At 41.7% G+C, this 13,095-nt stretch overlaps 1 protein-coding gene across 1 annotated transcript in view; it reads right to left on the bottom strand.

Moving 5' to 3' along the window:
* Positions 1–13,095, bottom strand: part of MDN1 (midasin AAA ATPase 1) — a 172,173-nt gene that overhangs the window by 127,524 nt on the left and 31,554 nt on the right. The window contains exons 8-12 of the mRNA XM_065400340.1: positions 12,168–12,271; positions 9,838–9,952; positions 6,110–6,303; positions 1,753–1,834; positions 130–225 (exon numbers count right to left, since the gene is read on the bottom strand). Coding sequence (XP_065256412.1) covers positions 130–225; positions 1,753–1,834; positions 6,110–6,303; positions 9,838–9,952; positions 12,168–12,271 — 591 coding nt within the window. The remainder of the gene's footprint in view (positions 1–129; positions 226–1,752; positions 1,835–6,109; positions 6,304–9,837; positions 9,953–12,167; positions 12,272–13,095) is intronic.

Below are 13,095 nucleotides of genomic sequence, written 5' to 3' on the forward strand. Positions count from 1 at the left end.
GTTTTACTTATGCCTGTAACTGTGAAATTAAATGGTTCCATCCAGGCAAAAAGTCATCTTTTACCATTCGTTTATTGAACAATTTAGAATATTTTAAATAAAGGCCACGCTAATCATTTCTCAATATACCTTTTTCTTGGAAATGTTTAGTTTGCTTCCAATAATTTCTGCCATTTTCTGCCTGCTCCCTTGCTTGGACAGCATAGCTGTGAAACAGTCTAAGGCCTGTCAAAGGGAAAAAAACACCACCACATTTTCAATTAATATGTTGTAGCTTGACAGAAACCACTACACTTCAGGTACCCTGGGCCTGATCCAGAGCCAACTGAAGTCAGTAGGATGCTTTTTATTGATTTCAGTGGACTTTAGATCTGACCCCACAAGTCCAACAGTACAAAGTTCAGAAAGAACCCTAAAATCCCCGTAATTACTTAAATTACATTTCTATACCTGGGAGTGTCACCGTTTTAGAATCTTCATGGATTATAAGCATCTCCTTATGGGTCACAAGAAACCACACCTTAAAGCTACCTCTGAGACACGACTGGACAATACCAGTTCTATATTACAAGTCGGGTTAATACGTAGGGGAAATTCCAGATTTGGAGAAAGGAAATCATTTTAAATCACTTGCCAAAAAAAACAAAAACAAATAACATTTGAAATGGCTGAGGGATTTGAAATGTTAGAGTAAGTCTTGTAATGGAAAAGCACAGGTGAGGTTCAAAGGTGTGTAACACATGGCATCACCTCCGCATGCCTGCTTCTACGGATACACACATACACACAGAAGCATAAGTGATAAATTTAATAGACCTGTGAAATAAAGTTACAACAGGCTACCACTTGCCCACAAATTCATCTCCCAAGGACTTATTCTAACCTTGCAAATCTCTTGGCAACTTCAAAGAGCAACCAATCTTTATTTTTTTAAGTGAGTCAGAAAATGCATCTTTACTATACCAAAACATATAATTCATCACCACCCCAGGCCAAGGGCCTGTAGGGTTAAAAAACAGTCCTGAGCTGTCCTGTAATCTATTGTAAATATAAGCATCACAGCTTTAAAGTCTCAGCAATGCCAAAAACAGAATCTTGTCATCATGGGAGAGGGAAGGTCAGCCTCTTCCTGATGAACTCAGTGTTTGCATCTAGCCCTGAAGGTGCCCCAGGCTATCAGACTTTAAAACAACAACTTTTTTTGTTTAAAAAAAAAAAAAAAAGCTGCTTTGAGCAGTGTTTTACATGTATTCGTTTTAATTTCTCCCTTCCTTTGAGTCCTGCACAGTAGCTAAAAGCCTCTGGGTCATAGGTGGAGGATATATTACCTTTTTTTTAAAAAAGACATTAAAATATTCCTAAAGTTGTGGTTTTGTAGCACACAGGATGCACTCATGGCACACATTTGGGATGATATGCATAACACAGAACTTTGCCACTCGCTAGTAATGTGCCATCCCAAATTCACACCAATAAAACTTACGTCACACCACACCATCATGTATTTTATATTCCAGTAAGTTGTTCAGAGAGACATTCAGTATGTTACTACACAAATACCTTTTCCCAGTCCAAGATGTCTAAGACCATAGGGATGCCCCTAGCATGGTCTCTGTTATTGCATCAATCACTCCAACTAGAATCTGTTCAAGGCAGCACTATTTTTCTTTTTTTGAGTCTTGTTTTATGCCTTAAGGGCCAACGTCAAAATCCTTAGTGAACAACTGTAAAATGGATTGAGTCTTACTGTACCTCTTGAAAAATATTCACTGCAGTAGTTGAGGAACAGCTGTCAAAGTTGTAGGCAATCCTGCTGCACCAATTCAATAAATCTCTAAGACAAGAGAGAGAGGAAGCCATATGTTGGGTATAGCTGAACAGTAATACACAGCTCTTCTTTCCTCAGTTCAGTCCAATTACTCTCCCTGCTGGTAACTAGATTTTATTTTTATTCAGATTTTATTTTACTTTTTAAATGTACACATGAAGGTATCACATAAGTGGGATGTGTACTCCAAAGTGCAAATGACTATAGTAGAACCTTAGAGTTACGAACACCTCGAGAATGGAGGCTGTTCGTAACTCCGGCCATGTCTACACTTATCGGGGATCAACACTGCTGTGATTGATGCAGCAGGGGTCAATTTAGCGCAGTGGTGGGCAACCTGTGGCCCGCGGGCCGCACGCAGCCAACCACTGATTTAGCTGGTCTAGTGAAGACCCGCTAAATTGACTGAAGAGCGCTCTCCGGTACTCCACTGGAATGAGGGGAGTAAGTTAAGTTGACGGGAGAGCGTCTCCCGTTGATGCAGCATGGTGTAGACACCGCAGTAAGTAGACCTAATCTATGTAGCTGGAGTAGCATAACTTAGGTCCACTTACCCCAGTTGTGTAGACAAGGCCTCTGAAATGTTCGTAACTCTGAACAAAACGTTATGGTTGTTCTTTCAAAAGTTTATTACTGAACATTGACTTAATACAGCTTTGAAACTTTACTATGCAGAAGAAAAATGATGCTTCCCTTTTTTAGCAGTTTACCTTTAACACAATACTGTACTGTATTTGCTTTTTTTGGGGTCTCTGCTGCTGCCTGATTGCGTATTTTCAGTTCCAAATGAGGCATGTGGTTTACTGGTCAGTTCATAACTTTAGTGTTTGTAGCTGTAAGGTTCTACTGTACTTAAATAGCCACAATGTCTATTTTGGCAAAGTACTAGCAAAGTATCAGAAACAGCCAGACGTACATACCACATTAACAATTCTAGATAAAGTTATTACAAAAAGCATGCTTTTGTAATGGAGTAATTTATAAGGAAAATCATTTCAAAGCTCAAGTTGCTTGCCAAAATCTCATTCCTTCTGAAGTTCAGAATAAAAGAAACATGTTTTTGATGACAAAGTTCAAGATTAATATTAAGCATGCAACTGGCTATGTTTTTAATACATGCCATTTCTATCACACCCCAAGGCTATTCTGCATTACCATATATCTAGTATTTGCATATTGTTTCATGAAATAGTACTGATTATATAACTCAGTACAACTATCTTTGGTGCTTGATGTGAGAAGAAAGAAAATCCAACAAAGAAAATCCAACAATCCACTCTGCATTTTGTCATCATTAGACAGGCCAAAAAAGAATTTGAAGAGCAACTAGCCAAAGACTCAAATACTAACATAAAATAAAAATATAAGTATATCAGAAGCAGGAAGCCTTCTAAACAATCAGTGGGGCCACTGGATGATCACTCCAGGAAGATAAGGCCATTGGAGAAAAACTGAATGAATTATTTGCATCAGTCTTCACTACAGAGGATGTGAGGAAGATTCCCAAACCTGAGCCATTCTTTTTAGTTGACAAATCTGAGGAACTGTCCCAGATTGAGGTGTCATTAGAGGAGGTCTTAGAGCAAATTGATAAACAGTAATAAATCACCAGGACAAGACAGTATTCACACAAGAGTTCTGAAGGAACTCAAATATGAAAGTGCAGAAATACTAACTGTGGTTTGTAATCTATCATTTAAATCAGTTTCTGTACCAGATGACTGGAGGATAGCTAATGTGATGCCAATTTTTAAAAAAGGCTCCTCAGGCGATTCTGGCTACTACAGACTAGTAAACCTAACTTCAGTAAGAGGCAAATTAGTTGAAACTATATTAAAGAACAGAATTATCAGACACGAAGATGAACACAGTTTGTTGGGGAAGAGTCAACATGGCTTTTGTAAAGTGAATTTATGCCTCACCAATCTATCAGAATTTTTTGAGGGTGTCAATAAACATGCGGACAAAGAGGATTGAGTGGATTTAATGTATTTAAGACTTTCAGAAAGCCTTTGACAAGGTTCCTCACCAAAGGCTCTTAAGCAAACTAAGCAGTCATGGAAGAGTGAAGGCCCGCTCATGGATCAGTAACTGGTTAAAAGACAGGAAACAAAGGGTAGGAATAAATGGTCAGTTTTCGCAATGGAGAGAGGTAAATAGTGGTGTCCCCAGGGGTCTGCACTGGAACCAGTGCTGTTCAACATATTCATAAATGATCTGGAAAAAGGGGTAAACAGTGAACTAACAAAATTTGCAGATGATACAAAATTACTCAAGATAATTAAATCCAAAGCAGACTGCAAAGAATTACCAAGAGATCTCACAAAACTGGGTGACTGGACAATAAAACGGCAGATAACATTCAATGTTGATATATGCAAAGTAATGCATTTTGGAAATTCCAACTATGTATACAAAACCAAGGGGTCTAAATTAGCTGTTACCACTCAAGAAAGAGATCTTGGAGTCATTTTGGATAGCTCTCCGAAAACATTTGCTCAATGCACAGTGGCAGTCAAAAAAGCGAACAGAATGTTAGGAACCATTAGGAAAGGGATAGATAATAAGAAAGAAAATATCATAATGCCTCTATATAAATCCATGGTAGGCCACACCTTAAATACTGTGTGCAGATGTGGTTGCTCCATCTCAAAAAAGATATCTCAGAAATTGAAAAGGCATAGAAAAGGGCAACAAAAATGATTAGGGGTATGGAACAGCCAGGGGTGAAAGTAGAAATAGGGACTTACTGGTATGGGGCTGGGTTGGGGCCGGCTCTGGCCCCCGGAAGGGGCGGGGCCTCGGGCGGAAGGGGTGGGGATGGGGGGGTCAGAGCCAGCCCCGGCCCGCCCTGTACTGGTAAGTGCCTTCCCCTCCCGACGGGGTAGCAGCGGCAGCCGGGGGCTCCGGCAGAAGTTTAAAGGGCCCAGGGCTCGGCCGCTGCTACCGCCCCAGGCCCTTTAAACCGCTGCTGGAGCCCCCCGCTGCTGCTGCTACCCCAAGGCTCCGGTGGCTATTTAAAGGGCCGGGGTCATAGAGGCAGCGGGAGCCCCGGGCCCTTTAAATAGCCCTTGGAGCCCCGCCGCTATTCCAGGGCTCTGGGGCGTACCGGCTTACTTTCACCTCTGGGAACAGCTTCCATATAAGAAGAGATTAAAAAGACTGGAATTTTCAAATTTGTAAAAGAGACAACTAGGAGGGGATATAGTGGTCTATAAAATCATGACTGGTGTGGAGAAAGTGAATAAGGAAGTATTATTTACTCCTTCACATAACATAAGAACCAGGGGGGTCACTAAATGAAATTAATAGGCAGCAGGTTTAAAACAAAGGAAGTACTTCTTCACACAACGCACAGTCAACTCATTGCTAGGGGATGCTGTGAAGGCTAAAACTATAGCAGGGTTCAAAAAAGAACTAGATAAGTTCATGGAGGATCGGTCCATCAATGGCTATTAGCCAGGATGGTCAGGGATGCAACCCTATGCTCTGAGTGTCCAGAAGCTGGGAGTGGACAACAGGAGATGGATTACTTGATGACTACCTGTTCTATTCATTCCCTCTAAGCACCTGGCATTGGCCACTGTCAGAAGAAAGGATACTGAGCTAGATGAACCAATGGTCTGACTCACTATGGCCGTTCTTATGTCACAAAAAGCCATAAAATAATTGTATGCTACTTTGAGCAAACTATAGATTAGAATGCCATAAACAATTGCTTAACACCAAGATGCACTAATCTGATGTGCAAATAAAGAATGATAGCTGAAAAAATATTTATTAGTTACCCCTTAATCTCATTTGTGTCCCTTTTCAACTAGAAGTTTTAGTAGTAATTAGCAAATCTTATCTACTGGTCCTTACACATTTTGCTAAAAAAAGCCATTGAGAAATATCCATGTGGCTTTATATTAAATTCTTATTTCTGACCTCTTGATGTTCTTGACCCCAAAGAAGTTCAAATAATTCAGGACATTTTACATTTAATCAAAATTATGCAGTCAGCCTTGCATAGTAGTTATATTTCATACTACACAAGAAAGTAAAGTTCTACATCATTTGGATTCAGAGTTCCAGAGGGCTAAGAAGCATTAAAAATTACTTTAAAACAAACAAAAGAATGACAGAATTTTCCAAGACCATTAATTTTTTTAACTAATGTTTCATAATGTTAACTGTTTTTCCTCAAGGAAAAAAAACACAAACCAAGCCAAGATTTACTGTAAACTTTCACTCACTGGCTAAATATTCTCTGAATAAATGTGTAAGGGAAAAACCTACCTCAGAGAGAGTTCTCTTCCCTCCAGACTTGGCCTTTTGTTCTCTTTTCTCAGTTCTGATGTATCTTCCACTTCCTGCTCACAGGCAGGAAAACTGATTTCTGATGTTTGATGCTTGTCTCCAGTAAGCTGAAGATAAATGTCTAGTAGACGATCAGTCACAGCAGCAAGGTTGGGGTATCTGCCCTGAAGAATCTGAGAAACAGAAATTGCAATCTGTATAACCTCAGAAGCCAACTACTGGTAATGCAAGTTTTATTATGATATACTAAGATAATCACTCCCTAAGAGGGCAAGTTACAAAGACTAGGAAGGGGGGATCCAGTCTTAAGAAGCTAAGTTCTTTTGTAGCCTATAAAGATGATAAAGCAAGAGGAAGACCAAGGACAGAGTAGGCCCATTACTCAATGAGGCAGGAAAGACAATAACAGATAATGTGGAAATGGCAGAGGTGCTTAATTACTTCTTTGTTTCAGTTTTCACCAAGAAGGTTGGTGGCAATTGGATGTCTAACAAAGTGAATGCCTGTGAAAATGAGGTAGGATCAGAGTCTAAAATAGGGAAAGAATAAGTCAAAAATTACTTAGACAAGTTAGATGTCTTCAAATCATCATGGCCTGATGAAATGCATCCTAGAATACTCAAGGAGCTGACTGAGGAGATATCTGAGCCATTAGCAATTATCTTTGAAAAGTCATGGAAGACGGGACACATTCCAAAAGACTGGAAAAGGGCAAATATAGTGCCCATCTATAAAAAGGGAAATAAGGACAACCCGGGGAATTACAGACCAGTCAGCTTAACTTCTGTACCCGGAAAGATAATGGAGCAAATAATTAAGCAATCAATTTGCAAACACCTAGAAGATAATAAGGTGATAAACAACAGTCAGCATGGATTTGTGAAGAACAAATCGTGTCAAACCAACCTGATAGCTTTCTTTGACAGGGTAACTAGCCTTGTGGATAGGGGGAGAAAGCGGTAGATGTGGTATATCTTGACTTTAGTAAGGCTTTCGATACTGTCTCACATGACCTTCTCATAAACAAACTAGGGAAATAATGAGTGGGGTCCCGCAGGGACCGGTTCTGGGTCCTGTTCCGTTCAATATCTTCATTGATTATTTAGATAACGGCATAGAGAGTACACTTATAAAGTTTGCGGACGATACCAAGCTGGGAGAGGTTGCAAGTGCTTTGGAGAATAGGATTAAAATTCAAAATGAGCTGGACAAACTGGAGAAATGGTCTGAAGTAAATAGGATGAAATTCAATAAGGACAAATGCAAAGTACTCCACTTAGGAAGGAAAAAACAGCTGCACGCATACAAAATGGGAAATGACTACTTAGGAAGGATTACTGCGGAAAGGAATCTGGGAGTCATAGTGGATCACAAGCTAAATATGAGTCAACAGTGTAATGCTGTTGCAAAAAAAAGCAAACATCATTCTGGAATGTATTAGCAGGAGTATTGTAAGCAAGACACAAGAAATAATTCTTCCACTCTACTCCATGCTGATTAGGCCTCAACTGGAGTCCAGTTGTGTCCAGTTCTGGGCGCCACATTTCAGGAAAGATGTAGACAAATTGGAGAAAGTCCAGAGGAGAGCAACAAAAATGATTAAAGGTCTAGAAAACATAACCTATGAGGGAAGATTGAAAAAATTGGGTTTGTTTAGTTTGGAGAAGATAAGACTTGAGTGCAGGGGACTAGACTAGTTGACCTCTCGAGGTCCCTTCCAGTTATATGATTCTATGATGCTTGCTTATGTTATATAGAACTGTGTTGAAATGTAAGTACAGTAGATTCTGCTTAATAGCAACCTGGATATTAACAACTTCCAGTTAACAGCAATGTTTTGCCAGGAAGCAATCCCGTCCCATTATTTGTAATTAAATGGGGTTTGGATATTGGCAACAGCATGCTGCTTATTAGTCATATTTTTGAGAAAAAAGGATCCACCTTCAGGCAAGTTTGCGGGGATGCAGCCCCAGAAGGAAGCACTGGGATGGGCCGAGCACCCTCTGCATGCAGGTTTGCAGAGCTGCAGGTAGGGAAGCAAGTGCTGAGACCTGCCTTCCCTGGCTGCAGTGGTGCAAGTGTGCCTGTGGCTGGTGCTCAGCCAGTCCCAGAGCTTCCTTCTGCACACAGGGACCACACAGGAGATAACAGGCTGTGGGCTGGGAGAGGAGGCTGTGGGCAAAGTGGGAGGCTTGGGGAGGGGCAAGAGGGACAGCAGCTGCAGCCCAGATGCCAGAGCTGCATGGTACCTCTCCCAGTGCCTGCACTCTCCCGACTGTCAGGGCACTCCATATAGGAAAGAAAGTGCTGGGACATGCTGAGCCAAACGGTGCAGAGAGAGGTACCATGCAGCTCCATGGGCCCCTAGTACCCCTATTCCCTGGAAAACCCTGGCATTCGGGCTGCAGCCCACCTCCTTTTTGCTGTCTGCCAACAATCAGGTTTGTGGGCTGCACCCAGGGAAGGCACGCCCCTGCATTTCCTTCCCTGGCTGCTGCCTCAGAAACCTACTTTCTGCTTATTAGCAATTGTTGGACAATAGCAACTTTTTGCTGGCAACCAAGGAGTTGCAAGTAAACGGAATCTACTGTAGGCCCAAAAATCTATTTCCTAAAAACAGGCTTGACAATAGTCAAGCGAGGCCTGGTAGAAGCTGGGTAAAGTGAAGTGAGATAATTCAGAGGCAAGTTAGAGATAAATTAGGACATAACCCCAGGTTATGTTGTGAAACGCGATGGGGGAGGATCCCAGAGACGGCTCCAGCCCGATCCTGAATGCCTGCATGGCAATTTTACAGCCCTGCAAGCCTGAGTCAGCGGACACGGGCCAGCCATGGGTGTTTAACTGCAGCATAGACTTACCCTAAGAGGCTTGTGGACCCCTTCCACACCTCCATGAGAATTAGAAGGGTTAACATTCCCCTTAAGTCTTTTGATTGGAGGAGGGGTGGGGGCACAAAAAGAACCAAAAAAGTCCCGTCCCCCCCCCTTGACAAGCCTTCTTCACACTCAGATTGCACTTTGAGCTCTATACCTGCAAAGAAAAGGGCTAGAGAATTACTTTTTAAATGGAAGCTTTCTTCACCAGCTGCCATTTGATGTACTATACTAGGGGTAGGCAACCTATGGCACGTGTGCCAAAGGCGGCATGCGAGCTGATTTTCAGTGGCACTCACAGTGCCCGGGTCCTAGCCACCGACCCGGGGGGGACTCTACATTTTAATTTAATTTTAAATGAAGCTTCTTAAACATTTTAAAAACCTTATTTATTTTACATACAACAATAGTTTAGTTATATATTATAGACTTCTAGAAAGAGACCTTCTAAAAACGTTAAAATGCATCACTAGCACACAAAACCTTAAATTAGAGTGAATAAATGAAGACTCGGCACACCACTTCTGGAAGGTTGCTGACCCCTGTACTATACTAAGCTCAACCGAAGTAGACATTCCCTAGAGATGTTAAAGAATTGTGTTGAACTGTTCTATTTTGAGGTTGCCCAAAATCTCTCTCTAATTCACTTCCAAGCTTTGTAGAATAAGTATTCCTTTGCCCCAGATCTAACCTATCCATTTTGAAGCCAATATGACTATTTTGTGGATTTTGAATAGCAAATACAAGCATCAGGCTTATTATGGAATCTCTGTTTTAAACCTTAACTACAGAACAACGTCTGGTGCTCTAGAATGACATTACTCCACCCACCTCTTTGAGTTCTGCTTTATTCATGTTATCCATCCGAATTTTGGTCCAATACTTGTCCAGAAGAGTAGCATGGCTGTTTTGCTGTCGGTACCAACCACCACCACAGCTGAAGACTCTAAATTAAACGAACACACCATGGAGTCATATAGCATATTACATATTGTTTAACTGAAGAATTTAAAATTCTATTATATTCTACCATAGAACTATTCCAATGTCTCAAAGAACTAGTAAATTTTGCACAATTGTCTTGGGCTAATCTGAATGCACAGGGCTCCCAGGGTCCATAGGAGAAGCTGCATGTCAGCCTGTCTCTTTTCCATATTACCCACCCCTTATTGGTGTATATTTCTCCTCTTGGCCCAAACTGCCTAGTCCCACAGAGAAACATGCAGAAGGGAGAGCCAGAGCAGCAGCAAACTACTCTGGAAATTCCCCTTACCAAGTTTGTTGCCCTATCTAGGGGAGGGGCTTGGAATGAGGAGGGGAGTTATGTCTCCTCACTTCCCAGATCCTCTCCAGTTCTCAACTCCACACAGACAGCTGCTGCATCTGTCCTAACTCTGAGTTCTGTGCTGACTCCCATTGCTCCTGCAGGATCCATGCTTTCACTGGCTAGGCTCAAGGCAGCTGCAGAGGTGGACCAGGGAAAATTATAACTGTGAGCTGCAAAGTCTGTCAGGTCTGGACAGGACAGTGCCTGGGACATTGCTCTTCCCCATGGCTCCAGATCTCAATATCCATAGAGCTCCTTCAGACATAGCATCAGTGAGAGTTTCAGCAGAGTAGGAAGGGTATTTCCTGTTGTAGAGATCACATTTCACATATACAGGAAAGGACACTGCCCTTGTTTCTATTACTGTCACCAGTTGTTTCTCACCCCGTCTTGGTCTCACTTTTCTTGTCACTCTCTCCGCCCTTGTTATTCCAGTTTTCACTGCTCCCCATCTTTACCTCCTCCTGTTTTGCTCCTAATTCCTTGCCAGACACCCCTTGTTTTTGCCCTGTTTTCCCCCTTTCCTTTGCAGCAGTGTAAGGATGACCAAGGAGCTGTCCATGGATCTTCTCACCTGACTCAATTCCCTGACAGAGTTTTCTCTGAACTCACCATCTACTGGCTCCCCTCAGCAGCTGAGGTCATACCAGCAAAAGCTACTGCTGCACATTAAGACACCCTGCACACAGCTACTCCCTCCCACACCCTCAAAGCCCATGCCATGCCCCCCATGGCAGCAGTCCTGTGCAGGCAACTGATCAGCCTTTTACTTACACATCTTGAAATTCTATCCTTGTTTTTTTAAATTCACTCCTTCAATTTAAAGAAAACCAAACCCAATCATAACTATTTAGAGACTGTCCCAATAACACTTTGACACAGCTCTGCCAAAGAGGTGTGCAGCATCAGAGTAGCATCAACAGAGCTAACAATTCTACTATATCAAGACACATGCACATTGGGTTAAGCTCCCAAATAACAAACAATGACTAGGGCTCCATGACTTCTGCAGTGGCCAGTGTGGCTGATCCCAGGGATGCCCAAGAAGCGGGCTCAGAGGACAGCTGCTCTGGTGGCCCTGGGGACAGCCACATCAGCCACTGCTGGAGTGGCCCTGGGGCCAGCCAGCCCCAGGGACTGCCCGAACAGCAGTCACAGAGCAGCCAGAGCCCCCAAGATTTAGTCAGGGGTATTTATAATATAAGTCATGGACAGGTCAGGAGCCGTGAATTTTTCTTTATTGCTTGTGACCTGTATGACTTTTACTAAAAATAACCATGACTAAATCATAGCCTGAACAATGATCAACAGGAAGAAAATGTTTTCTCAAAGGAGCAAAAACATAAGCAGCAGGAAAAAGTTGTTTAAGGTTTGCAAAGTTTTGCAAAAATGCTGCTCAACAATACCCCTATATATACTTCAGTATACTTCCAACTTTCATAAGCATTACAAAAATGTGAGCATCAAATTTTACACATATTAGTTTTAACATGAAAATCAGAGCATATTATCATTCTGAGTCAAAAACTCTCTCCATAAAGGAAAATGAAGGACCATCCAATCTGAATATTTGTTGACTTTCTTATTTTTAACCTACAAAGCCTTCAAACTTCCTGAAGTAACAGTTGCATAAGATGCTACAGTCTAGATCCAGTCCTACTGTAAGGCTGTTCGATATTTAATGCATTCCTTTTACATGTTTTATGATTAATAAAGTCTATGTATCGCATTCTAGCTATCTGAACTTAATGTCGGTCTGAATTCCTTATTCTTGTTGCCTTCAGCTTAAAAGCAGCCAATTAACGCTCGTGTTCCTTTTACCTTACATGCCTACCTTCTGGTTGCAAAGAACTGGAATCCAGGAGCCACTTTTAAACAGTCTCCACGACCAGGAATCAGTAATTCTCCATTTTCCAGAAGAGGAATCAGCACAGAGATCTGAAAAAGAGAACGAAACAAAACAATAATCCTGCTTTTGGGAGAAGTTCAACCACCCAGACTACATTTGTTTCATGAGTCACCAGCCCACTTATACTGAGCTACCTTAATATGCCAAAAGAACAGGAGTACTTGTGGCACCTTAGAGACTAACAAATTTATTTGAGCATAAGCTTTCGTGGGCTACAGCCCACTTCTTCGGATGCATAGAATGGAACATATATTGAGGAGATATATACACACATACAGAGAGCATGAAAAGGTGGGAGTTGTCTTACCAACTCTGAGAGGCCAATTAAGTAAGAGAAAAAAACTTTTGAAGTGATAATCAAGATAGCTCAGTACAGACAGTTTGATAAGAAGTGTGAGAATACTTACAAGGGGAGATAGATTCAATGTTTGTAATGGCTCAGCCATTCCCAGTCCCTATTCAAGCCTAAATTGATTGTATCTAGTTTGCATATCAATTCCAGCTCAGCAGTTTCTCGTTGGAGTCTGTTTTTGAAGCTTTTCTGTTGCAAAATTGACACCCACAGGTCTGTCATTGAACGACCAGACAGGTTAAAGTGTTCGCCTACTGGTTTTTGAGTGTTATGATTCCTGATGTCAGATTTGTGTCCATTAATTCTTTTGCGTAGAGACTGTCCAGTTTGGCCAATGTACATGGCAGAGGGGCATTGCTGGCACATGATGGCATATATCACATTGGTAGATGTGATTAGGTCCTATGATGATGTCACTTGAAAAGATATGTGGACAGAGTTGGCATCGGGCTTTGTTGCAAGGATAGGTTCCTGGGTTAGTATTTTTGTTCAGTGATGTGA

The sequence above is a fragment of the Emys orbicularis genome, chromosome 3, assembly GCF_028017835.1.
Source record: "Emys orbicularis isolate rEmyOrb1 chromosome 3, rEmyOrb1.hap1, whole genome shotgun sequence".
NCBI lineage: Eukaryota > Metazoa > Chordata > Testudines > Emydidae > Emys > Emys orbicularis.